The sequence below is a fragment of the Sorex araneus genome, chromosome 6 (assembly GCF_027595985.1).
Source record: "Sorex araneus isolate mSorAra2 chromosome 6, mSorAra2.pri, whole genome shotgun sequence".
Taxonomy (NCBI): domain Eukaryota; kingdom Metazoa; phylum Chordata; class Mammalia; order Eulipotyphla; family Soricidae; genus Sorex; species Sorex araneus.
In genome coordinates this window covers 12343999-12370220 of record NC_073307.1, presented here as the reverse complement: position 1 = coordinate 12370220, position 26222 = coordinate 12343999, and the positions used below count along the sequence as shown (strand labels likewise).

Sequence of the window (26222 nt, the reverse complement as noted above, 5' to 3'; positions counted from 1 at the left end):
ACAATAAACACACCCTACACATACTACTACACAAAGATAAATGTGAGGATATGTCACTGTACCAATAATCTTAAAGAAATCTTTCAAGTCCATCAGAATTGCTTAAACGATGGTATGTTCATGGAGAAAAGACCATAAACCCAAAAAGAATAAGACATGCTCAAAATGAACAAGAAACTACGTATAGTGGAACGGAGGAAAATTTAAGAATCTACAGAAAAAGAATCTCATTTTACTTGACTAAACAACCTTGCTTTTATGTGAACATTATCATTTGAATGATTTTACTGAAACTGAATTTAATACTGAAAAGTTAAAACACGCAAACCAACACAAGGGGCTGGGGAGAAAGCGCGAAGACAGCCCTGATGCACAGTGACCGCTGCCCCCAAACAGCACCTCAGCCCCACGCACTCAACTGTCTGGCCCATAAACCAGGTGCTACAGTGCTCGCAGTGGATCCTGGGCTCCCTGAGCACTGTTTGGGAGGATCCTCCCACCCCACATTAGGCTCATGTGGGTAGGTTCGATCTCTGGGATCCCGTACGGTCCCCTTAATCTGCCAGGAGTGAACCTTGAGCACTGCCAGGTGCTGCCCCAGAACAAACAAAAGCTTCATTTCAAAATACCATTTTCTACCAGATAGTCACTTCATATTTTATGACAATTTTTTTTTGTTTTGCAAAATAGAGTGTGATCATCATATATATTGACCTTCACAGTCATCACATCCTGATGGCCACTGCATAATTAATTACCCGGTGAAACCTGGTATGATTTTTGAAGCCCCACTCAAATAAATACTATTAAGTTCTTACTTTTACCTTTATGTCGACCCAGATCTTTTCTTTGTCCCCTCTCCAACTCTTTCCTTTGGGAGGAAAGTAAGTTTTTCTGCTCGATGGCTTTTAGAGCACATTCTCTGGAAATGTCTTTGAATTTCTCCCTCTGATCATTGTGACTTGACTTAACTGTAAAAGACACCATTTTTTACAATGAAACGAGTCATGTTTCAAACTGCTCTATAAAAAGTGTAATGGGATACATAAGCAATTTGAGATTCTGTATATTAAAAACTAAACATAGATTAAAAGTATACAGTGAACTCACGTGCATGCTTAACTATAAGTACTAGGTGATTTGTGCTGCCACTGAATTTGCACTCCAATAAAACTTCTCGTGTGGCCCCTAAACCAAGTGTAAAGGAAAAAGAGGCCTAAGACCCACTATTAAAATAATAAGTGCTAAAGGTAATAGGACACTGTGTCAAGTGCTATTGTAACTAAACTCATTTAATCCTCTGCGGTAGGTACAATTACTGCCTCCATTTCAAACCAGAAAACCACAACACAGAAAAGTTAAAGACAGCCCACGGAGACACAACTTGTAAATGTATAACTGGAATCATGAACCTAAACTGTTTGGTTCTGATGCTGTGTTCTTTTTTAAACACAGTTCCGGGGCCAGAGATGTGGTTCAGTGGTACAGCACTTGCTGTGCATCCATGAGGCCCTTGGCTCAGTTCCCGGCACTGCATGCCTCCCTGGCACCGTCGGGAGCGACTCCAATGCTCAGGGGTAGCCTCAAAGCCAAGCTGGACATGGCCACAAATTAAAAAACAAAAACTCAGCTGTAGTTTTTGCTTTCAAAAGGTTTTAAGTTTTCAAAAACTTAAAAGTAGGCGTCGTTTAAATAGAAAAATGGTTTAATATGGAGTTTCAATAATCCAGATTAGGGGAATTCAAGTTTTTCTTGTCATTTTATGGACATTTTGGACCCTACCTGGTGGAGCTCAGGGATTACTCCTGTCTCTGTGCTCAAGGGTGAATCCTGAAGGTGCTCAAGGTACCATATGTGGTTCCGGGATTAAACCAGAGTTCTGCACAAAGTCAACTGCCTTAACCCAATACTACTAAGAATACTTATTTACTAATCTATTTATTTTGGTGAAACAAAATATTTGCTATTGAAAGAAATTTATTGAGAGACATGTGAGAGGAGAGAATGAGAGAAATAGGTATTTAAGAAAGAAAATGGCCTTCTCCAGAGTGGAAAAACCAGGGACAAAAAGAGAGAAATACATGTTCAAGAGAACACAGGCTTGGAAAAAAAGCCTGGTAAGAATTTTTAGAAGCAATTCTTTCTTCGTTGATGATTACTGTTAATTCTGTCTTAGCACTTCCATTAAATGCATTTTTTTTATAGTCAACTATCATTTCAGTAACATATTGAAAGCTGCCTACAAAGTAATCCTTTACATTCGTATGTTCAGAGTGCCATAAATTTCAAAACTCTGAGTACACATTAAACTGCACTGTGATGTCTCAATTTGGACCTACGTCGTGGAACCTGGTTGGTTGAAATTAAGGTCACGGGAAGACAATAACAAGAATGAGAACTGGATACACGTGAAGTCAAAAGAGGACCACAGACATTCTCAAACGGCCCATTTCCTTTTGGCATACGAGCAAGTTACTAACTCATGCTTTCCCTCAGCGAATAGTTAAGTCCTTGAGGGAAAGTCCTGCTAGAGCTTTCCTTGGGATACGTCCAGATTGCCTCAGGCCTAGCACAGCTCGTGGGGCGTGAAGAACCTCAAACAGGGTGAAGTCAGACTCTGTTCAGAGTCTCAGAAGAGAAGCGGATGTCAACAGGTAAAATCCTTGTTATTTTCTCTTCATGCCAAAAACAGCTATGTAAGTACTCTCCTTTATATGATCCTTACCAAAAACGACAGACGTGGTATGTGAACAAGAGGTGAAACTGCACTTCCCAGGGACAGAGTAAAAACAACCCTTTGAACACAGACCTGCTGCTCTGCTGCCTCCGGTCTGAGTGTGGCTCTGATTAAATGAGGAACTATTATCGCCTTGAAATCTTAAATTTTCTCTCTGTTTTGTCTGATCGATAAATCCATTTTCTTTTGGAGTATCTGACTTAGAAACCGAGGGCCTTTCAAATCCTTTAAGAAGGGAAAAAAAAGAGAAAGAGAAAAGACATCATTCACTTATGCACCCCACCAGAAGAGGTGATTATATCCTCATTTAACACTATATGTGAAATTCCTTTCTGAGACATTTTAATACTATATATAAGAGGGCTGGAGCAATAGCACAGCAGGTAGGGCATTTGCCTTGCACGTGGTCGACCCGGGTTCGATTCCTCCGTCCCTCTCGGAGAGCCCAGCAAGCGGAATACCAAGAGTATCCTGCCTGCACAGCAGAGCCCGGCAAGCTACCCGTGGCGTATTCAACATGCCAAAAACAGTAACAAGTTTCACAATGGAGACGTTACTGGTGCCCGCTCGAGCAAATCGATGAGCAATGGGATGACAGTGACAGTGACTTAAAAATTTAGAAAACTGATAACTTTGAAGGATTTTTACCTGCTTTGTAATGTATCCACACTGGCCTAACTGTTTTGGTTGTCTTCCAATACGCTATCACTTTCACTCAACATTAACTACGTGAAAATGCTACCAGCCATGCATCCCCTTCATGCTGTGGCAAAGCACTGGGAGTCCCCAGAAGGTGATCAATGGTGAGGAGAGGTTTGTTTTAAATTTTCTCCTTTAAGAGATTAACTCAAAGTACTAGAATTTTCCTGATCTTACCACACTGAAAAAAGCTTCCAACATTATCCCCAACATTCATTTTATATTCATTATGTTAGTATTCCTAGCATACGATAATAGAAAGACACTGAAAAGAATTAAGAAATAAAGAATTACCCATATGCTCTGCAACAGACTTATAATGGGACCAGTGGATGACCTGCCTGAGAGCATCTTCAGTGGAAACAGCTGTGCCGTCTGGATTCGCATAGAACAGCAGCAGCGGCTGGAAGTGGCATCGGACACACTTGGAAACCACATCCTTCCATCTGGTGCCGACCTTTTGGAAAAAACGCAGTGAATAACAAAGCCTTGGAACCAATGTGCTGCGTGGAAAGGCAGAGACTAATTCATGCAATAAAGTTTTTGTCTTTGTGGTGTCAGGGAAACAATCCAGGGCCTCACACGCAGAGGAATGTGCCCTACCACTGAGCCACGTCCCTGTTCCTGCATACTGGGGAAAAAGAACTATCTAGGGGTGGTGCCAGCGACGGACCCAGCGCTTCCCGCGTGCAGGGCGAGCACTCCTACCAGTGGGCCGCCTCCTCAGACCCCAGGTTTTCAACGTTAAAGACATGCAGAGGCCAGCAGGTAGATAATCCATGACAGATTTTATTTAATAGTAGCTTAAATATTTTGTGAGGGGCCAGAGGTAGGGTGTTTGCCTTATACGCACCCAAGCTGGGTTTAATCCCCGTATACCCCATATGGTCCCCTGAGCGTGGCCAGGGGTAATTCTTGAGCACAGAGCCAGATGTGGCCACCTCCCCAAATATTTTTGTTAAAATTCATGGGAAAAATTGTATTTTCTACATCAAGATTTATAGTATTAATTTAAAAAGTTTTTAACTTTCATCTTAATTGAATTTTGACAAACATTTCAAGTCAATTTGAGGGGGAAGTATGGAAGAGTATTCACCAAAGGATGATGTGATAGCATGACAGCTATACGGAAAAAAAAAGGGTATTTGACTCATTTCCTCATAAAGCACAAAAGTTAACATGGAATGAATAATGTAAAAATGACCAAAGGTTAAAGAATAAAAATTAAACTAATAATCTTGGGGAAAGCAAGTATTACTTAGGAAATCAAACTACGGAGGAAAAAATAATGAAATGGAATTCATCAAAATAACTAATATTTTTGAAAGAAACTACTAAGAATTAAAATATGAGGCTGATATGCAGAATAAGGACTTTCTACAAATTTTTAAGAAGATAATACAACAGAGAAAATGGTCAAGACATCTGAACAAACACTTCAGCCATAAAAGTATAAAAATGGCCAATGAACATGAGAAGACGCTCGAAGGAGTATTAATCACGAGGGAAAAGCATATTGAAACCACAATCAGATAACACTACGAATTCACTAGAAGGGCTAAAACCAAAAAGACACCAGGAAGTGCCACTAAGAATGTGGGCTAACAGGAACGCTCATACTTTGCTATTAAGAAAGGTAACTTGATATATCACTTTGGAAATCAATTTGCCAGGTTTCTGTAAAACTTAACATGTATTTAACATAAAACCAACAATTCCCTGGGTATTATCTAAGAGTAATATTAAAAATATACAGGTGAATGTGCAGTAGAACCATGAAATGGAACAATTAAAAAATGAAGAACTGTTACATAAAACCTAAATAAAGCCACTATGCAAACGAAGACACAGAAGTCACTGATTAAGACACCCGCCCAGAAAACTGGGCTCACTGAATCTACCGGGTTGGGAGAGAGCTGAGGGCCCTGAGTTTAATCACAAGTACCAGGCGCCCCAACCCCAGCAGGGCTGGGAGTAGCCCTGGTGGCCCCACGGCACCCACTATGCCCAAACCACCTTAGCACCAGGCTGAACACTGCAAGGAGTGGCCTTGGTCCCCAGAGCACCATCCGCAGAGCCCTTATTAAAAAACAAATACATTTTCCTTGTATAGGTCCTTCACCTCTTTGGTTAAGCTGATTCCAAGGTACTTGATTTTCTGAGGTACCATTGTGAACAGGATTTTTTTTTTTTAATGTCTCTTTCTTCTCTTTCATTATTTGTATATAAGAAAGCCGTGGACTTTGGGGTGTTGATTTTATAGCCTGCCACTTTACTATATCGACCTATTATTTCTAAGAGCTTTTCTGTAGAGTCTTTAGGGTTTTCTAAGTATAGTATCATATCATCTGCAAATAGTGATAGCTTGACTTCTTCCTTTCCTATCTGTATGCCCTTGGTATCTTTTTTTTTTTCTAACTGCTATGGCCAGGACTTCCAGTACTATACTGAATAGGAGTGGTGAAAGTGGGTAACCTTGTCTTGTGCCAAAATGGAGACACATCCCCTGCTCATGGATAGGGAGAATCAACATTATCAAAATGGCAATACTGCCCAAAGCACTATACAAATTTAATGCGCCCCCTATCAGGATACCCATGACATTTTTCAAAGAAATAGACGAAACACTCCTGAAATTCATTTGGAACAATAAACCCCCATGAATAGCTAAAGCAATCCTTGGGAAAAAGAAGATGGTTGGCATCACGTTCCCCAACTTCAAACTCTACTACAAAGCAGTAGTAATGAAAACAGCATGGCATTGGGCTAGAAACAGACGTGCAGACCAATGCAATAAAGGTGAATATCTTGTTACAGACTCCCAAATATTTGGCCACTTAATCTTTGACAAAGGAGCAAGAAATGTGAAGGAAAGCCTCTTCAACAAGTGGTGCTGGGAAAACTGGATAGCTACATGCAAAAAAATGAACTCTGGCCTGTCTAATGCCAGGCAAAATTCAGATCAAATTGGGTTAGAGACCTCAATATCAGACACCAATCTATTAGGTACATAGGGAAAATGTAGGCAGAACTCTGTATGACATTGAAGCTAAAAGCATCTTTAAGAGATGAAACAGCACTGACTATGCAAGTGGAAACAAACATAAACAAATGGGACTACATCAAACTAAGAAGCTTCTGCACTTCAAAAGAAACAGTGACCAAAATCCAGAAAAAGCCCACAGAATGGGAAAAAATATTTACCCAGTACCCATCTGATAAGGGATTAATATCCAGGATATGCAAGACACTAGTAGAATTGTACAAGAAAAAAACCTCCAACCCCATGAAAAAATGGGAAGAAGAAATAAACAGAAGTTTCCTCAAAAAAGAAATACAAATGGCCAAAAGGCACATGAAAAAATGCTACACATCGCTAGTTATCAGGGAGATGCAAATCAAAACAACAATGAGATATCATCTCACACCACAGAGACTGGCACACATTCAAAAGAACAAAAGCAACCAGTGCTGGCATGGATGTGGGGGAAAAGGGACTCTCCTTCACTGTTGGTGGGAATGCCGACTGGTCCAGCCTTTCTGGAAAACAATATGGACAGTCCTCCAAAAGCTAGAAATTGAGCTTCCATATGACCCTGTAATACCACTTCGGGAATATATCCCGAGGATGCAAAAAATCACAGTAGAAATGACATCTGTACCTGTACGTTCATTGCAGCACTATTCACAATAGTCAAAATGTGGAAACAACCCGAGTACCCTAGAACAGATGACTGGTTAAAGAAAATTTGGTACATCTACACAATGGGATACTATGCAGCTGTTAGGAGAGATGAAGTCACTAAATTTTCTTATAAATGGATAGATATGGAGAGTATCATGCTAAGTGAAATGAGTCAGAAAGAGAGGGACAGACATAGAGGGACTGCACTCATTTGTGGAATACAGAATAACACAACATGGAGCTGACACCCAAGAACAGTAGATAGATACAAGAGCCAGGGGATTGCCCCATAGCTGGAAGCCCGCTTCATGAGTGGAGGGGAGAAGGCAGATGGAATAGAGAAGAAATCACTAAGAAAATGACGGCTGGAGGAATCAGTTGGGATGGAAGTTGGGATGGAAGATGTGTGCAGGAAGTGGATAAATGGATCAAACATGATGACCTCTTAGTGTCTGTGTTGCGGCCATAATGCCCAAAAGTAGAGAGAGAGTATGAGGAATATTGTCTGCCATGGAGGCAGGGGAAGGATGGGAAAGGGGGGGTATACCAGGGATATTGGTGGTGGGGAATGTGCACTGGTGGAGGGATGGGTGTTTGGTCATTGTGTGATTGTAACCCAAACATGAAAACTTGTGACTATCTCACGGTGATTCAATAAAATTGAAAAAAAAAAGATTTTACCTAAAAAAGCAAAAAACAAATACAAAAACAGGCAGTCTAGACTGAGGCCAGTGATCTCTTGGGATGAGGGTCAGATGTGGAGACTGACAGTAAAGGAACGTGAAAAAATCTTGTTAAGTGATGAAATGTTCTAGGTAACGAGTGCAGTTCAGAGTGCATGCACTTGTCAAATGATGATTTCGAAAAATCAAAAATCATCCTGATGTTTACAAATTATACCTCTATAAAGTTGATTTCAAAAGAAAAGTCAATTCAACAAAAGCCAAAGCATCGAAGAATATATCTGTATCTAGCTATATCTATCATATATTTTTATGGGGGAGAGACTTGAAAAAACCCAAGAAGCCTTTTCCAGATGCAAGAAATTAGTTGTTTAATTTCCTTCCATGGGAATTCTAAAATACTCAAGTGCTCAAGTGACCATAGATGGCTCCAGAGATCAAACCAGGACTGACTCTGTGCAAGGCAAGAGCCTTAACCCCTGGACTATCACTCTGACCCCACTATCTTCTAGAATTTTGTATTAGTGGAATCTTGTATTGAGTAGCTTATCGCTTCCCTCAGCATAACACTTTTAAGTTTTGACCACTCTATTGCATGAACCAGTATTTCTCTTTATTAAGATTATATTTCATAGCTATATCACAACTTCAGTATCCACTCATCTATGATGAACGTTTGATGTGATTCTACTTTAGGTGACTATACATTAAACTACTATAAACAATTAAGTATTGGTTTTATGTGGACAAATATTTTCACACAAATAAGACTGTTAGGATGCATGATAATTAGATGTCTAAATGTAAAAGGAACTGAGGCCAGGGTTAAAGTACAGAAGGTAGGGTGCTTGCCCTGCAGGCAGCTAAATCTGGGTTCAACCTCCGCATCCTATATGGTCCCCGTGAGTGCTGCCAAAAGTGACTCCTCAATGCAGAGCCAGGAGTAACCCCTGACATCACTGGGTGTGGCCCAAAAACCAAGAAAAAAAAATTTCTTTTGGTTTTAATGCAAGAGAAATAAACTTTTCTAAATTGATTATTCAATTATTTCCCTCATCCCAATTAAAAGGCAAACCTTATTTACACCCTTGCCAACCTTGGTGTCTTCAGTCTTTTAAAATTTTAGTCATTAGGGCCGGAGCAATAGTACAGCAGGTAGGGCGTTTGCCTTGCATGCAGCCGACCTGGGTTCGATCCCCGGCATTCCATATGATCCCCCGAGCACCGCCAGGAGTAATTCCTGAGTGCAAAGCCAGGCTGAGTGTGACCCAAAGAGCAAGAAAAAAAAACTTAGTCATTTCAACATTAATAAAAATCTCATTGAGACCTGAATTTATATTTCCTTGTGCCTACAGATGCATTAAATATTACCTCAAGAGCTATTTACATTTGGTATGTTCACCATATGATTTGCTCTCTTCTTAGTGATTTATTTCTCTTTTTATTACGGAGCTATAGCATTCTTTATATCCTCAGGACATAAATGGCCTTCACTAGACATATGCTGAGGTAATCCTTTCTCCCTGCCTGTGGCTTGCCTTTTCATCAGTCTACATTCTAAACTCTAAGAAACCGAAATGTATCGGCTCCTCTATGGTCTCTGTTTATTCACTGCTTCTTTTGCTTTCTGGGCAGGACCCACAGCTGGTGGGGGGGTCTCTCCTGGGGTGCTTGGGGAAGCCATGCAGACGAGGCCCCCCACATACTCTGGCCCTTTAAGTCCTCAGATAAAGAGCAGTTCCATCATTCCGTCTACAGCAACAACCCCTATCATTTCAGGTCTGCTTTCTCCAGGTCCCAATTTCCTGCTTTTTGAAACTGAACGCTATTCTAAACAGCAGACTAAGATTGGAAATTTGGGGATGTTGAGTCATATTGTGTTTCTTAGGATTAGATTTAGGTCTGGGATGTAAATGCATCAGATGATCCTTTCTATTTTAAATTTTAAAAAGCCACCTCCAGCCGTGCTCAGCCTGTGGAGTGAGAGGCACTCAGGACAGTGCTCCAGAGCCACGGGGGCCATACCCAGCAGTGCTCACGGGTCATCAGGGCTACCCCAGAGGTACCCAGCAGGGAGCCATACAGTGCCAGGGGTGGACTCAGTGACACTCATGCCTGCATGTGCTCCCCAGCTGGCAGATGGTACCTTAAAGGGCTCTACTTCTGCAGGGTCATAGCACTGTCGTCCCACTGTTCGTCGATTTGCTCGAGCGGGCACCAGTAATGTCTCAATTGTGAGACCTGTTGTTACTGTTTTTGGCATATCGAATATACCATGGGGAGCTTGCTGGGCTCTGCCGTGCGGGCAGGATAATCTCGGTACCTTGCCGGGCTCTCCGAGAGGGACAGACGAATCCAACCCAGATCGGCAGACGAATCTAACCCAGATCGGCTGCGTATAAGGCAAATGCCCTACCCGCTGTGCTATCGCTCCTGTCCCAAGAGCATTCATCAGAGATAATTTATTTTATCTCATTACACAGAGAGGGTGAGGCATTTCTAAGGGTTCTCCTTGGTGCTATTTGTACTGAACATCTCGCCTCTCTAGCTCGTGGGGGACACACATTATCCTTCGCTGTGGTGGGTTTGGGTCAGCCCAGTGTATTCCAGTGGCTCCCAGCCTAATGTAGCTCTACCCCTGTATCTGTATGTCTCTTTTCTGCCAGAGGTTAAAGAGATCTCTGCCAATCTCCAGAACTCCTCCCCCCCATGTCTTTGAGCTTTCCTTCTGGCATATATTCAGCAATTTTTATTTATTTATTTGCTTTTTGGGCCACACCCAGCGATGCTCAGGGGTTACTCCTGGCTGTGCCCTCAGGAATACTCCTAGCGGTGCTTGAGGGACCATGTGGGATGCCAGGGATTGAGCCGAGGTTGGCCATGTGCAAGGCAAACGCACAAACCACTGTACTATCTCTCTGGCCCCTATCCATCAATTTTCAGTCAGCATAGCCCCCGATCTCGGGCAACTGATCTGAGCCCCCCACCCCTACACAGCAGTCCAGAATCCCCTTCCAGGCAGTTAGTGCAAGTCACAGCAGGCACGGTTCTTTGTCCAGCATTTCCCTGCTCAGCTGACTGTCGTCCAGTGTGTAAAGAGTTTCTTTTAGGATTCCCTTTCAGTATCTATATTACAAACCATAATGGCCGAAAAGAAAAAGAGGGTGCGGGGAGGGAGAGAGGGAGAGAAAAAAAGGGAGGGAGAGAGGATGGGGGAGGGGGAGAGAGAGACAGAGACAGAGAGACAGAGAAAGAGCAGCCTGTTTGCCATGGGGGGAAAGGGCAAGGGTGGGAGGAAAACGGGACATTGCTGGTGGTGGGCAATGTCCACTGGTGAAGGGATGGGTATTGGAATGTTGTATGACTGAAACCCAATCATGAACAACTTTGTAAATGCGTATCTCACGGTGATTCAGTAAACATAAAATTTAAAAGTCGCTTCACCTATTTGGTTTTCTAATTTTTTTTTTTTTTTTTGCTTTTTGGGTCACACCCGGCGATGCACAGGGGTTACTCCTGGCTCTGCACTCAGGAATCACCCCTGTCGGTGCTCAGGGGACCATATGGGATGCCGGGGATCGAACCCAGGTCTGCTATGTGCAAGGCAAACGCCCTACCCGCTGTGCTATTGCTTCAGCCCCCTTGGTTTTCTAATTTTTAATAATGGAGGGTTATTTCCTTTATGAGAAAACTTAGAAGTTCACAAACCACTAAGTGTTAGAATTTTTAAATGCAGCACTTGATAAATGGTCCTCGGCTATGTGCTTTGATGAGATGAAAGTCAATGGAATTATATGTTGCTTGCTTGTAACTTGTATTTTTACTTAGCTTTTTAGGGTTTTTTTGGGGGGAGGGGTTTGTCCATACCTGGCGATGCTCGGGGGTTACTCCTGGGTGCTAGGGATTGAACCTGGGTGAGCTGCATGCAAGGCAAATGCTATCTGCTGTGCTATAGCTCTGGCCCACATCTGTATTCTTAAAACTAACTTATCACTTGATCATAGGACATTCATAGTGAATAAGCTGAGAACAACACAAACACAATCAGTAGTTTTTAACTTTGGCAAGCTTGAATCTACTACAGAACTTTCATTTATTTATTTATTCTTTGGGGGGAGGTCACACCCGGCGATGCACAGGGGTTAGTCCTGGCTCTGCACTCAGGAATTACTCCAGGGAGTGCTCAGGGAACCATATGGAATGCTGGGGACTGAACCCAGGTCGGCCACGTCCAAGGCAAACACCCTATCTGCTGTACTATCCTCCAGCCCTACTGTAGAACTTTTAAAAGATTCAGATGTCTGCTGTGATTCAATGACTCAAGAATTCAAGAAACCACACATGTATGGTTTTCTAACAGGTCCAAAAGAGTTTCTGATGCAAACCTCTTATTAAGAACTATTTATTCACTAGTTTTCATTTTTTGATTCATTTGATTATAATGTCTGAAAAAACTGAGATATAATCCACTATATCTAATTACAGAAACAATACTATCACTAAGAGATTATTTAATGTAGTTGTCATTTCATTATGCCATTAATTTACATACATCTGTATTATATGCCATTTACATATATCATTTATTCTTAAAAAGTAAAAACCAATCAGTGAAAGAGCCACTTACCTCTTTTACATTTGCGTCGTCGAAAAATACCCATTTGGAACTCTTGGTATGAAAAGCAAAGGCACAGTAGTGGCGGCTAGTGTAGCAGATCACGCCAACAAGATGAAGTTCACTATTTCTGGCATTTTCATCAGTAACCCTATAAAAAAGCTGTTAAAAAATTAATAATGTACATTTATCTTTCTAAGAGGATCAGTAACTTGCTGAGTCACACATCTGCCCAAGAGAAATACTTCCATTACAAAGTTCAATTTCATCCAGATTATTTAAATGACTGAAGACACCACAGGCAATTCACCGTTACCAGAATTACTAGTTTCACTTAATGTATAAGAATCTCTAAGCCCAATAAAATACATTTACTACAGTTCGGTAAAACAATGTATCTCTGATGACAGTGTAGACAATTTATATACTGTCTGTACTGTCTGTCATCTCGTTCACCAATTTGCTCGAGCAGGCACCAGTAACATCTCCATTGTGAGACTTGTTACTGTTTTTGGCATATCGAATAGGCCATGGGTAGCTTGCCAGGCTCTGCCATGTGGGCGGGATACTCTCAGTAGCCTGCCGGGCTCTCTGAGAGGGATGGAGGAACCGAACCTGGGTCAGCTGTGTGCAAGGCAAATGCCCTACCTGCTGTGCTAGCGCTCCAGCCCACTTTATATGCAAGAATGCAAAATGTGAGATAAATGAGACATTTCCCGGTAATTTTTTTAATAGCATATTTGAACATACCTTAAACATATTATGAAGAGATAATTGCCCAAAATTTTAAATATAACATACACCAGTACAAAATATACTAAGGGAATAGCGTTTGGTGGTGGTGGAGGAAGGGGAAAGGGTAAACTCACAGTGCTCACATCTTACTCCTGGCTCTGGGTCCGGAATCACTCCCGGCTGTGCGCAAGGGATGCAAAGCCGGGATTGACCCTGGTCGGCCACGCCCAAGGCAAGCGCTTTCCCCACTACTCAAGTTCCCTGGCCCCAAGAGTAAGATTTTAAGAAATCAGCGCTACGGGTGAACTTTAAATCTCTAGTCTTCCTGACTTAATTCTTCTAATCATCACACACTAGCGTGCACAAACTCCAAGCATCACCATTCTCAAGGGAAACCGGAGACCAGAAAGATACTGCAGGGAATAGTGCATGTGACCACAATTCAATCACCTGAAAGTCGCCAGGAAAGGCCCCGGAGCGCCACCAGATAGGGCCTCCCAAAACCAAAGCGAACCAGGACAGGCCAGGAGACTATTTAGTTTGCAAATAAAAGTTAATCCTAGATAAAAGAAAGGCATTCCAGCTAGTCTGATCTGGCTAACTGTATTAGTTACATTTAAATATTATTTCCAGTAAAAGAAAGCCCCGTCCAGGAAAACAAAGTAAACTAATATCTAAAGATGCTTTAGAAGAACTGAAACATAAAAATGAAAACAGCTGAGCTACCCCAGGAAGATAAAGATGTGTTGCCAGATTCCGAACAACATCTTCAGTCAAGTCGGAATGTTCAGAATCCCAGACTAATCCAATCGTAACAATCTCCGGGCAGTTCATTAAAACACGACGGATTTTTATTTTTTGGCCACAGTTACTCTACAGAAAAACAAAACACAACAGGCAAGTTTTGAAATAACCAAAAACAGATACACCACATCCTGTGCCTTATACAGTTTCTATTATGCAATCCTGACACGTATTAAAATTTTATTTCTTCAGCATACTAAAAGGACTTCTACCAAACTATCTGTTGTAATGACAGATTAAATAAGATGACTGCTTTAAATTAACATACTCTCCTTTGGTATTTTTGTTAATCTATTAAAACAATAACTCAATGTAAAAAATACAAATAACCCCCTATGTTTATAATATTACAAAACAAAATCAATGTATTATTTTAGAGAAAACAAGCAACTTTAGCTCAAATGATAGATTTTTATAACTTAAAAATAATGTAATCAAAATAAGTTGCATTAAGCCCTTTACAGTTTGCAGTTTTAAAATAGTGTTTAGATAAGCTCACAAGGTATACAATCATCCTGAAAAAACTAAAATTAATTAAACAATAATGTCTAAATGTCAATTTTAAAGTCTACAAGCACAGACACGTACTAATATTCTCCCAATTATACTTACAGGGCATTTCCGATAGTCATCAGTTGTGTTTGCTGCTTGCAGCAATTCTGCAAACATTTCAGGCTTAAAGCGCTCATGCCTCTCCATCATTCTTTCAACTTCATTACTGCAGAAGGGAAAAACAATACCAAATCTGATCTATGAACTTAGAAGGAAGTTTAATTAATTACACATAAAAATGTCCAGTTGTCAAAATCGGCATGATCACTTTTTGTCTTAAAACACAACTTTAACTCGGGAGCTCGAGAAATTGCCCTGCACATAGTCAACCCATTCCCTGAGCACTGAAGAATGATTCTTGATTCCTGAGTGCAGAGCCAGGAGTAATCCCTGAGCCCACCAGGTGTGACCTCCCCCAAACAAAAGGCAAACAAAATAGCACAGAAACTTTCTCTGAAACATTAACAATAAGGTAAATCTCCATAGGGTAAAAAAACTAGAATTTGGAGGTGAATGAGAGAAAGAATCCAACAGTATGAGATTCTGCCATTGTTTAGGATTATAGGATCCGGTGGCAGAGACATAGCACAGGCAATGAAGCACTTGCCTTGCACGCCTTGGCCATGACCCTGGTTCGAATTCCCAGGACCAAACATGGCCCCCTGCACAGGAGTCTCTGAGCACAGAGTCAGAAACAGCTGTGCACCGCCAGGTGTGCCCACCCCTGCACAATAAATAAAATCGAGAACTACAGAAATGAAGTCGGGTGCTTGTAAGTGGGGATTTCAGTTCAAACTTTGTCTCAGAAGAACAAATTATAGGAAAGGCTTCCTGTCTGGTATCAAGTTCTGAGAAACATGGATTCATTTTCAACTAAGCTCTTTTCTGATTAACACATAAGTCCCAAATAAAGCTATTTAAGTCAAGCCTGTGCCTTGTTTCTTTCTATTATGAATGCTAATCATTTCATCATTAGAATCTATGCTTTTTCTTCAACCTTCCAAGAGTCACAGCTTCACAAACCAAGGTCTCCATAAACTTTTAAAGAACTAGTTAAACATTGTCACAAACAAAAACATCATCTGGGCTTTGTTCTTCTATTCATAGAACACAGGCAGATTTGATTTAGCATCGTTCTTAAGGGATTCAGAACCGTAAGCAAGAACTGGCTTAATCTTAAAGCTCCCAGTGTCATCACCCTAACGAAGAGTCAACCTGTCCTTTGAAACTTTGAAGCCAGTCAGTGACTTTTCATCTCTAGCAATCAAATCCGAAATGCTATCTTCTTCCAGTATAATGCTGTTTGTCTACTTCGGTAATCCGTTTTTGGGACAGCCCCTCGGATCAGTGATGCTGGCGAGATCTTCAGGAGAACTGACAGCAACTTCTCCATCAGCACTTGCCGCTTCAGCTCTGCACTTTAACGTCATGAAGAGTTTCTTTCCTTAAACCTCATGAAGCCTCTGCTCACTTCAAACTTTTCTTCCTCAGCTTTCTGACCTATCTTAGCCTTCATGAAGAAAAGTAGGGCCTGATGTTGAATTACACTTTGGATTAAGGAAATGTCGTGGCTGGTCTGATCTTCCAATCAGATCACTGAAACTTTCTCCACATAGAAATAATGCTATTTCACTATATTAACGTTTTATATTTTCTTTAAGATCTTTCCCTTATTGGTGGTGGTGAAGGTGCAATAACTTTTTCAACCAAAAGCATAAATGTTAATACTATTGCAACCATAGTACCTAAACTACAACAAAAATTTTTAACAAGGGACGGGGAGCAATTTTTTTATTCACAACTCAGTTATTTGGCATAAAAACCATCAATTTTGGCCAATGTTAACTTTCAACATGCATTCCCTGCATCAAGTTTAATTATTTTAAGCTTCTATTTCAATTGAGGAATGTGTGGAGGCCAGAGTGATAATACAGCAGGTAGGGCATTTGCCTTGCAAGCAGTTGAACTGGGTTCAGTTTGATCCCCAACATTCCAACCCCTGAGCATTGCTAAGTGTGACTCAAAAAGGAGAGGAAAGGGGAGGGGGAGGGGGAGGGAGAGCGGGAGAGAAAGAAAGAAATGTGTGACTCTTTCTTTCACTATACCATGACAGGTTCACTACAGGATGGTTAATTAGCTTAATTTCAATCATCTGTACCTCAGGTATGAGGAAGGCCCAGAGGAGGGGAAAGTTGGGGAAACAGAACAGAAATAATATTGAACTATTACGTTTAATGTCTTGCATGAGTTCAGTTTGTGGGTATCCCAAAACTGCAATAGTAACATCAAAAATCACAGGTCACCATTAGAGCTATAATAATGTAGAAGTTAGAATAGTCCAAAATCATCAAAATTTGACACAGAGACATGAAAGGAGACAAGCTAGTAAAAAAATAGCACTGTAGCACTGTCATCCCGTTGTTCATCAATTTGCTCAAGTGGGCACCAGTAACGTCTCCATTGTGAGACTTGTTACTGTTTTTGGCAAATCAAATACGCCACGGGGAGCTTGCCAGGCTCTGCTGTGCGGGCAGAATACTCTCAGTGGCTTGCTGGGCTCTCCGAGAGGGACGGAGGAATCGAACCTGGGTCGGCCGGCCATGTCATGCAAGGCAAACACCTTACCCGCTGTGCTGAAAAACTTGCTCAGTCCAAGACTGCCACAAATCTTCAATTAGCAAAACAAATAAAGAAAAAACCTCCACTGTATCTACAAGTACAATAAAAGTATATTCGTGTATTTATTTGGTTAAATCAGGAATATCCAACTGAGATAGTACTTTTCATGGTAGTGTTATTTCCTGGTCTCTGACAGAGATTAGAAGTTCACCTATTTTACTATTTCGTTTAAAATAAAGCCTCAATGTACTTAAATGTGTTATTAACATGTTTGCTAAGAATACATCCATGGGTTCTTACCACAGGGCAGTCGTAGAAATATACCGCACAAACTCGGTAAAAGGCAGGGGGTCTGACGATGCTCCACAGCTATGGCACACACACTACAAGTGAAAATATGATTCGTTTATCAATCACACAACAAATACGGTATTTAAGAAAATAAGTACGCCATCTTACCTGTTCATACAAAGTCATAGCAAACTTCTGGTGAGTGATGCAAGATTTAGAGGTGCACATGTCGACATCTCTGCTTGGCACTATATGAAAATGAATCCTCTCCAATATAGTTTCCTAATTAAAGGGAAAAAAAACACCAAGCTGTGGATCTTGCAGTTACTCCAAATGCACGTCACAAATTACAACTTTTTGGGATGCATATGAAGTGCTAAATGGGAAGAATCTCCAACCAAGAAGCCTTACCCAACTAGGCTATCAGCTAGGTTTGGAGGAAACCTGAAGAGCTTTTGAGACAAGCAACAGCTGAAGAAATTCTTTGCCCTGAATCAGTCCTCCAAGAATAGAACTCTATAAAAGGAAAATCTTAGATCATATATATAACTTGAATCAAAATATAAAAGATTATAATATAAACATTTACACCACATTTACGGCCAGCATCCAGAGACTATAAAACCAAGCTCCCAGAAGCAACCTCGAGACATCTGATAGCCTAGTTCTCCCTCTTGGAGAACCTGGCAAGCTACCGAGAGTTTACTGCCCACTGCCCACACGGGGAAGAGCCTGGCAAGCTCCCCGTGGCGTATTAATATGCCAAATACAGTAACAATGATAAGTCTCATTCCACTGACCTTGAAGAGCCTCTAATTCAGCACCATTGGGAAGAACAAGTTAAGAGAGGCTGCTAAGCTCTCAGGGCTAGGATGAATGGAGAAGTTACTGGGACCGCTCGAGCAAATCAATGATTAACGGGATGACAGTGATACATTGATACTTACATCTATACTTTCTATGTTTTGATATTATAAAATCATTGCGAGAAACACTTTTATTCCTACATTGCAGATCACGGATTATTTCTGGATGATATAGTCATTAAAGTAAAATAGGTGAATGAGATAACATTTTCAAGGATTTTTGATGTTTGCCTTGCACACGGCCGACCCAGGTTCGATTCCTCCGTCCATCTTGGAGAGCCCAGCAAGCTACCGAGAGTATCCCACCCGCATGGCAGAGCCTGGCAAGCTACCCGTGGAGTATTCGATATACCAAAAACAGTAACAAGTCTCACAATGGAGATGTTACTGGTGCCCGCTCAAGCAAATTGATGAATAACAGCACAACAGTGCTACACCTAATGAAGGAATCATTCTACCAAATTTCATATAAATGTCCAAATATGTAATACAAATCATTAGGAGATATGGATAAAACTTTTTTTTTAATCTAATCTTGACCAATAAACTATTTTAACCAATTAGCTTCCTTTTCTCTGCCTCAGTAACATTCAATACATACAGATTTATATATATATCAAGGATTATCATGTCATTTACTGGCACATTTATGCAAGAAAAGGTTAAACTATAAAGTAATTTACTAAATATGCCCTTTTTTTTTCCTTTGGGCACACCTAGTAGTGCTTAGGGTTTATACTGTCTCTGCACTCAGGATCATTCTCGGTAGGCTCAGAGTTGGGGTATTAAGGACTGAACACACGTTGGCTGCATGCAAAGCACACTGTACTATCACTGTGTCCCCTAAATATACATGTCTTTTAAATAATGGATCAATTTCATTGATTTTGAAAACAATTTTAATATGAAATCACATTCCTTGACTGTGTCCTGTGTTTGACACATATTTTTGATTTTCTTCTTTTTTGCTAGACCCAGTAGCACTCAGGGCTACGCCTGGCTCTGTGCTGGGTTTGCTCCCCGTCATACCACAGATCTAAAAGTGGTCAGCAGCATGCGAGACAAGAGCCTTACCTACTGTACTTTCCTCCAGTCCTACTTGACATATTTTAATAAACACAAGTCTGCTAAGCTGTGCAATAACCAGAATCTTTCTGTCTATTATAAAAATAGTAAAGATGCTCACTAAAATATGACTATCACACATAAATCTTAAATGAAATCTAGAATGAAGATTACAAAAATTCAGAGGATTGGGGTAGCCATGTCACTTCAACATGATTTAGTTAAATCAACATAAAGCGAGTATTTTAAGAACTTGAGCTAAGGCTATAAATGCAGGAACTTAAAATATGTGTTTAGCCTTTTGGACAGAACCACAATCATCCAGTAAATCACCAAAATGACCAACACAAAGGAAAAGAGGAGAGAACCCCCATTATATGTTCTCTAAATTTTTAGAAAGCATGGAGCTGTTCCCCTCTGGCCACATACATGAGGATCTAAACTAAAGGTGGCACTGTGGACATGAAGGGAACGGACAGTGTTCAAAAAAGAAGGCCCCTATGGAACAAATGTTCCACAGCAAAACTGGTAAAGTCTGCAACGTTGCCCATCATGCTCTTGGCATCATCAAACCAGTAAAGGACAAATTCTTGCCAAGGAAATTAATGTTTTTATTGAGTATAGAAGCACTCTCAGAGTTAAGAGCTTCTTGATATGTGGGAAGAGAAATGGTAGAAAAACACGGAAGCCAAAGAGAAAGGTACTTGGGGTGGAGCGAAAGTAGAGTGGGTAGGGCATTTGCCCTGCATGCTGCTGACAGGGTTTGATCCCTGGCATCTCCCAAGCTTCCCCGAGTACTGAGTGAATGCAGAGCCAGGAATAACCTCTGAGCATCACCAGGTGTGACCCAAAAAGAAAGGTACTTGTGTTCAACTTGAGTGCCAGCCCATTCACCCACGCTGTGAGAGCCAGTGAGGAGGATCCTGAGCAGTGGGCACTGTGCCCTAGGAATCCACAACATGAGCGGGGTTCTTCAAGAAAACCAAGAGGGTAACGCCAGAAAAAGAAGACCTAAGTTGGATTGCAGAGCCAAGAGTTAAGACCTGAGCACTGCTGGATGTGGCCCCCAAGGCAATAAGTACATCAAATCACTAGAAATAAACCCTATGCTTCTCTAGATCTGGGCATTTTGCTTAACTTCTGCTACAGATACTTGTAACAGAAGTTTACATATAATTTCCTTAAGAAATTTTCTTAAGAAATTCCTACATTGGGCTGAGAAAGTACAGTGGTAAAGGCACTTGCACTGCCTATGGCTGACACAGGTTTGGTCCTGGGTTGCTGTAGATGGTCTCCTGAGTCCTGCCAGAGGTTATCCTTTAGTACTACCCAGTGTGGTCCAAAAACCAAAGAAGAAAAGAGAAGACGACGACATAAGTTTCATTATAAAGGGCCGTAAGTGTCAGAACAGTCTCGATCTGGATCACGGCAAAATTTAAAGACGGACCACTGATTCAAAGGATATCATATTAATCTCATGGCCCTGACAAAACCAGGCTCTACAGAGAGAGAATACAACTCTGGTAAGGTTGAAATAATGCTGAAAGTAGAGGCCTGAACTAGGAAAGAAATGTATCAAGGAAACAACAAAAGGCTTCTGAAAAATTTACAAATTTGGTTGAACAAGTAGAAAGACTAGGAAATTGCTTCATCTTTAAGCATAGATGACATATGTTTCATTATTCAAGCCATTTATAATTTACATATTGTAGATGATGTATGGGCAAACTCCCGATGAAAGGGCTACTTTTTAATCTTCGTGTGCTAAAAGAGTTTCATCACCAATCTTGGGCAGTTATTCCCAAATTGGAGTGAGGTAAATATCAGAGGTGCTGCCCCCGACACTGTGTGCCAGATCCTATTCCCTCTCCAAGCGGTCACAACAAGTAGTAAGAAATACCACCTCCGCTGGGCGGGTGGGTGTACAGGAAGTCTGCAGAAGCAGAACACAGAGTTAAGAGACAGAATTTATGTTTATATTTAGAAATCTTTTTTGTTTGTAATTTTAAAACTTTAAATTATTTGTGCATTCTAACACTCAAAAATATAACAAGACAATCAAAACTAAAATATACAAAACACTGAAGGATTTAAATGAATCCGAAGGATGGGTAGGACAGACTGGCTCTGAAAAAATTCCTACTGTTATAAATACGTGTTTCATTTGTCTCCAAGTCCGCACGACTCAAGAACAGTGCGCTCTTACTTCCAGGGATGGTCAGAAGTACTTACAAAGCACTCTGCGGCATCATCCATGAGGCCCAGCTGAAATCGCTGCTCATCTTTGAAGCTTTCTGCAAGTGCATGTCTTATGTTGTCCGAGGGAAGAGCTTTTTCCCGACTGTGTTGAAACTGTGCAAATATTGTCTAGGGAATCAATAAGTACACTAAGTTTAATGCCAATAGTGATAGAAAACACATACTCAATATATTCATTACAGTAAGTAAAACTAAAAGCGCTCTCCTGGGTGGGCCAGAGATACAGCCCTCATGGAGGACCACGTGCCTGGCATGCATGGGCCCCACATCCATGCCCTGCGCCCCACAGCCTCCAAAGTAGCCATGGGGTAAGCCCTGTGACTTCCTGCTGGCTTGGACGGCCCACAATATAAAAACAAATTGCAAACAAAAATTATACTCGAAACTAATACCAAAAAAACCTTTTGCTTTGAAATTCTGAGCAAAAGTCAGGATTTAGGGATGTGTGGAAATGATGCACTAGTCCCTAAATAAAGTCAACATGCTTAAGAAATAAGCACATGAAGCCCTCATGTGCTATCCTCAGAGGTCGTAATTAAGCCTGAACCCAAGGCTTAACCCAAGGCCAAGACATTTTTTTTTGTTTTGTTTTGTTTTTTTTTTTAAATTTATTTATTTTTAATTAGAGAATCACCGTGAGGGTACAGTTACAGATTTATACACTTTTGTGCTTATACTTCCCTCATACAAAGTTTGGAACCCATCCCTTCACCAGTGCCCATTCTCCACCACCCGTAAACCCAGTGTCCCTCCCACCCTCCCCAATCCCATCTCCCCCCCACCCCACCCTGCCACTGTGGCAAGGCATTCCCTTCTGTTTTCTCTCTCTAATTAGCTGTTGTGGTTTGCAATAAAGGTGTTGAGTGGCCGCTGTGCTCAGTCTCTAGCCCTCATTCAGCCCGCAACTCCCTTCCCCCACATGAAGGCCAAGACATTTTTAAACTGTCTCTGACCGATTCTGATGCAGGCTGTTTAAGAAGTGTTTTAAGACAAACTCCTTGAAATATAAAAGTATAATATAGGAATTAAAATTATGTTAACCCTTAGAGTTATCTTAACCAAAGGGGGGGAAACCACCAAATTAATAAACATTAGTGAGAAGTAACTAGCTCGGTAAAAAAAGGCAGTAGCCTAAATCAATTTTTAATTAGTTACTTCTACTAGGGTCTTAAGTAAACCTTATAAAAATGGAATCCTAATATGAAAACAAAAAACTTATACAATTTCAACAAAATGACAATCACCATTATCATAAAATTTTCTTTTAAAATGAAACTGTACACTTTGTAAGACATACAAAAGGTAAAGACTTCTAATATTTTTACTTAATAAGGGTTTTTTTTTTTAAGTTTTCAGTTTTCCCCAGAGAATTATTTCTCGTCCTTAATCTAACAGTGAACACCTCATTCATGAAAGTAAAGTTACGGGTATTAATCATTTTTAAAATAACATAAGTCACTATTAAAACAAATTGATAAAAACACCAGGAAATCCTGACTGTCACACCCACAAACTGCCTCTGGGCCATACTTAAGCGCATCACCTGCCTTGATCCAGAGACTCACAAATGAATCTCAAAATGGATTAGCCCCCTCCCCCCCCACCCCTTGGGGCTGGAGTGATAGCACAGCTGGTAGGGCGTTTGCCTTGCACGCGACTGACCCGGGTTCAAATCCCAGCATCCCATATGGTCCCCTGAGCACCGCCAGGAGTGATTCCTGAGTGCAGAGCCAGGAGTAACCCCTGTGCATTGCCCGGTGTGACCCAAAAAGCAAAAAAAAAAAAAAAATGGATTAGCCCCCTACAGAGATATCTCCAGATCCCAAGCATTTACAATTTTAGAATTCCAGAAGTGTGCAGCCGCAAAGGTGCCCACATGACTCTAATGATATTCATAATAAGCAATAGAAAATAAATTATCTAGCATCTGTCTGTGACAGGCAGGCTTAAATGGTGGTGGAAAAATTCAAAATAATGGTGGTAGGAAGGTGTAATGGTGGTGGGATTGGTATTGAAATAGTTAATGTAATCAATTAATGTTAAAAACCTTATGAAAATAAAATTTAAAAAAAACTACCAGGAAATTTTTAAAAAATATTTATGGACTGGAAGTATTAAAGTGTTAAAGTTTATGTTAAAGTGACCATCCTATCCACATAAAATAAAATTCCTATCAAAATTCCAATGGCATTCTTCAAGAACAAAGAACAAATATTACTACAACTTGTAACAGTGTGCCCCTAAACGAGGAGAGGGTCATGTATGACTGTCAGGGCACGTAATGTCACAAAATCATGTGGTCTGGACCTGGAGCCTAATGGGATAGACGCATATGCTTCTCGTTGGCTGCCTGCAACCCAACTGCCTGTATTACCTGTCCCACGAATGAGATTATACCCATCCACATGGCCCCTGGCAGAAGAAAATCTCCCCACCACTGTGTAGGCATACAAACATAGTCTTGTAAACCAATGATACCCAAATAAAAAATAATTTAAAATATCTTTTCTATTTCTCTTAATGCATTTAAGCAATAACACAAACATTTCAATAAGTCCCAGTTCTATGACAATCATCATATGTGGGAGTGACAATCCACCAAATAATGAGTCATACTCAGTTCTGTATTAACTCAAGAGGTCATGTTATGGCCCCAAAATTTTTAAGATTAGCATATAAACTAGGAAAATATTTCAAGATTCTATTCTACTGCAAAAAATCTTAATCTACATACAAATAAAGAACCCAATAAAGAAGTCAAATGATATTATATAACCAGAACTATAATTTATCAGTTACAATTCCAAATCCTAAAAGACAAAAAATATTTTAAGAACTGTTTATTTAACTAACCTTTCAAGACAATGCTTAAGATATTAATCCTATGCAAAAACTGTCATTCATTCAACATCTACTTTTTGACTGAGTAGTATACACAAAGTATTGTTTTCTACTATAACAGACAACAATTCTGCCCTAAAAAAGGGGCATACATTCTATCGCAGTAATGAGAAAGCAAAAAAGTAATCTGAACATAGATTATGTTAGAATGTGATAAAATAAATGGGAAAAAATGAGGTGAAATAAAATAAAACAGAGTACTAGGCATAAGATGTCAGGGGTAGAAGAGTGGGAAGGATAAGACAGTCAAGGAAGGTCTCACTGATGGAAAATTATGATATTTAAGGAGAGGTGCGAAAAGAATATCTGGAAAAAAGCACTGTAAGATAGGTCTGGAGAGAGAGTACAGGGTTTTAAGGAGCTTGCCTTGCTCGAAGCCAACCCAGTTACCACTCAGTCTCCTGACAAGGTCCAATAATGATTTCTGAGCCCAGAACCATGAGTAAGCCGAATGTGGTCCCCAAAAACAATTTATTGAAAAAAGAAAGCAAAGCTGTAAGAGGAAGGAGATCTCTGGGAAGCTGCAAGGTAATCAGCATGACTAATGTGTGTGTGTGTGTGTGTGTGTGTGTGTGTGTGTGTGACAAATGCCCATAGGTGTGTTAGCAAGTAAGAGGACAATGAGGAATTCTTTGACTGAGAAATTAGCTAGTTTTTACAATTACGCAAAATATTCCAAATTGGCTTAACCAAACTAAAACCAAATGTGACACTGTAATGATCTTTACAATAACCCTATTTTGTCAGGTCTTTAACAAAAGAACAGAAAACTGTGGACCTTGGTAAGCTATTCAAAGAGTCTTTTTAAGAATGTAAGAAGACATTAAAAGCAAAAAAAAAAAAAAAGATTTTCATGTATGTATGCATGAAGAATATTTAAGGATATAAAAGAATGAAATGTTTATCTCTGGGAACATATTAATAAAATTTTTTATTCTTGGGAAAAAATTTCAGTGACATAAATGAGTTGCTAATATATAGCAAACTTCCTGTTTCTGCCATTGTCTCCCTTCTATTTATTCTCGACCAACCAGTCAAAGACATCTAATCCAAACATTCTATCTCCAGATTGTATCATTTCTCTCAGAACAATTCCAAGACTTCCTAAATAACTAGAGAGAAAAAGCTAAGGTCCTAAACCCTCAGGACTCAGTTACGCATTGCTCTACAATGGTTAAGTACTGAGTGAAACTAAGCCACCCACCTCAACATTTACTTACAAAAAAAAAAATCAGTATTCTCACTTGTCACTGGGATGAGAGTAGTGTTGATTCCAACCAGTACAGTGGGGCTCGCTTCCAAGAACAAGAATCCCAAGAGGCAGAGCCAGGGCTCGGGGGTGTTCCCATTTCTGATCTAACCTAGTCTCTGCTACCTGCAGCATCACCTCTGCCACACTCCACTGGACAGTGGACCGGCCAGATCCAAGGAATTCACTTCAACCCTTTGACAGGAATTGTAGAAAGGAATCTACAGATGAGCTTTAGTCACCATGACTCGCCTGACTTAAGCTCATCTTCTACTGTTCTCCTCTTGTTAATGAAACACACTCCCCGCCCCCTCCACCACCCCCCCCACCTCCCCTACACACACACACACACACACACACACACACACACACACGAGCCCATAGGGCCTTTGCAGTTGCTTTTTCCTCTACCTGCCTAGAATGCTGGAATGCTCCAGTCCACACTTGTTTACCATCTCTAGG

General features: G+C 40.6%; 1 protein-coding gene across 2 annotated transcripts in view; it reads right to left on the bottom strand.

The window, feature by feature from the left end:
- The window catches only part of USP53 (ubiquitin specific peptidase 53), a 53473-nt gene that overhangs the window by 10092 nt on the left and 17159 nt on the right, over positions 1–26222 (bottom strand). For both annotated transcript variants that reach the window (XM_055142015.1, XM_055142016.1), the window contains exons 4-12: positions 21584–21718; positions 17589–17702; positions 17430–17512; positions 14571–14676; positions 13881–14027; positions 12432–12581; positions 3731–3893; positions 2810–2962; positions 825–971 (exon numbers count right to left, since the gene is read on the bottom strand). In XM_055142015.1, the coding sequence (XP_054997990.1) occupies positions 825–971; positions 2810–2962; positions 3731–3893; positions 12432–12581; positions 13881–14027; positions 14571–14676; positions 17430–17512; positions 17589–17702; positions 21584–21718 (1198 nt within the window). The remainder of the gene's footprint in view (positions 1–824; positions 972–2809; positions 2963–3730; positions 3894–12431; positions 12582–13880; positions 14028–14570; positions 14677–17429; positions 17513–17588; positions 17703–21583; positions 21719–26222) is intronic.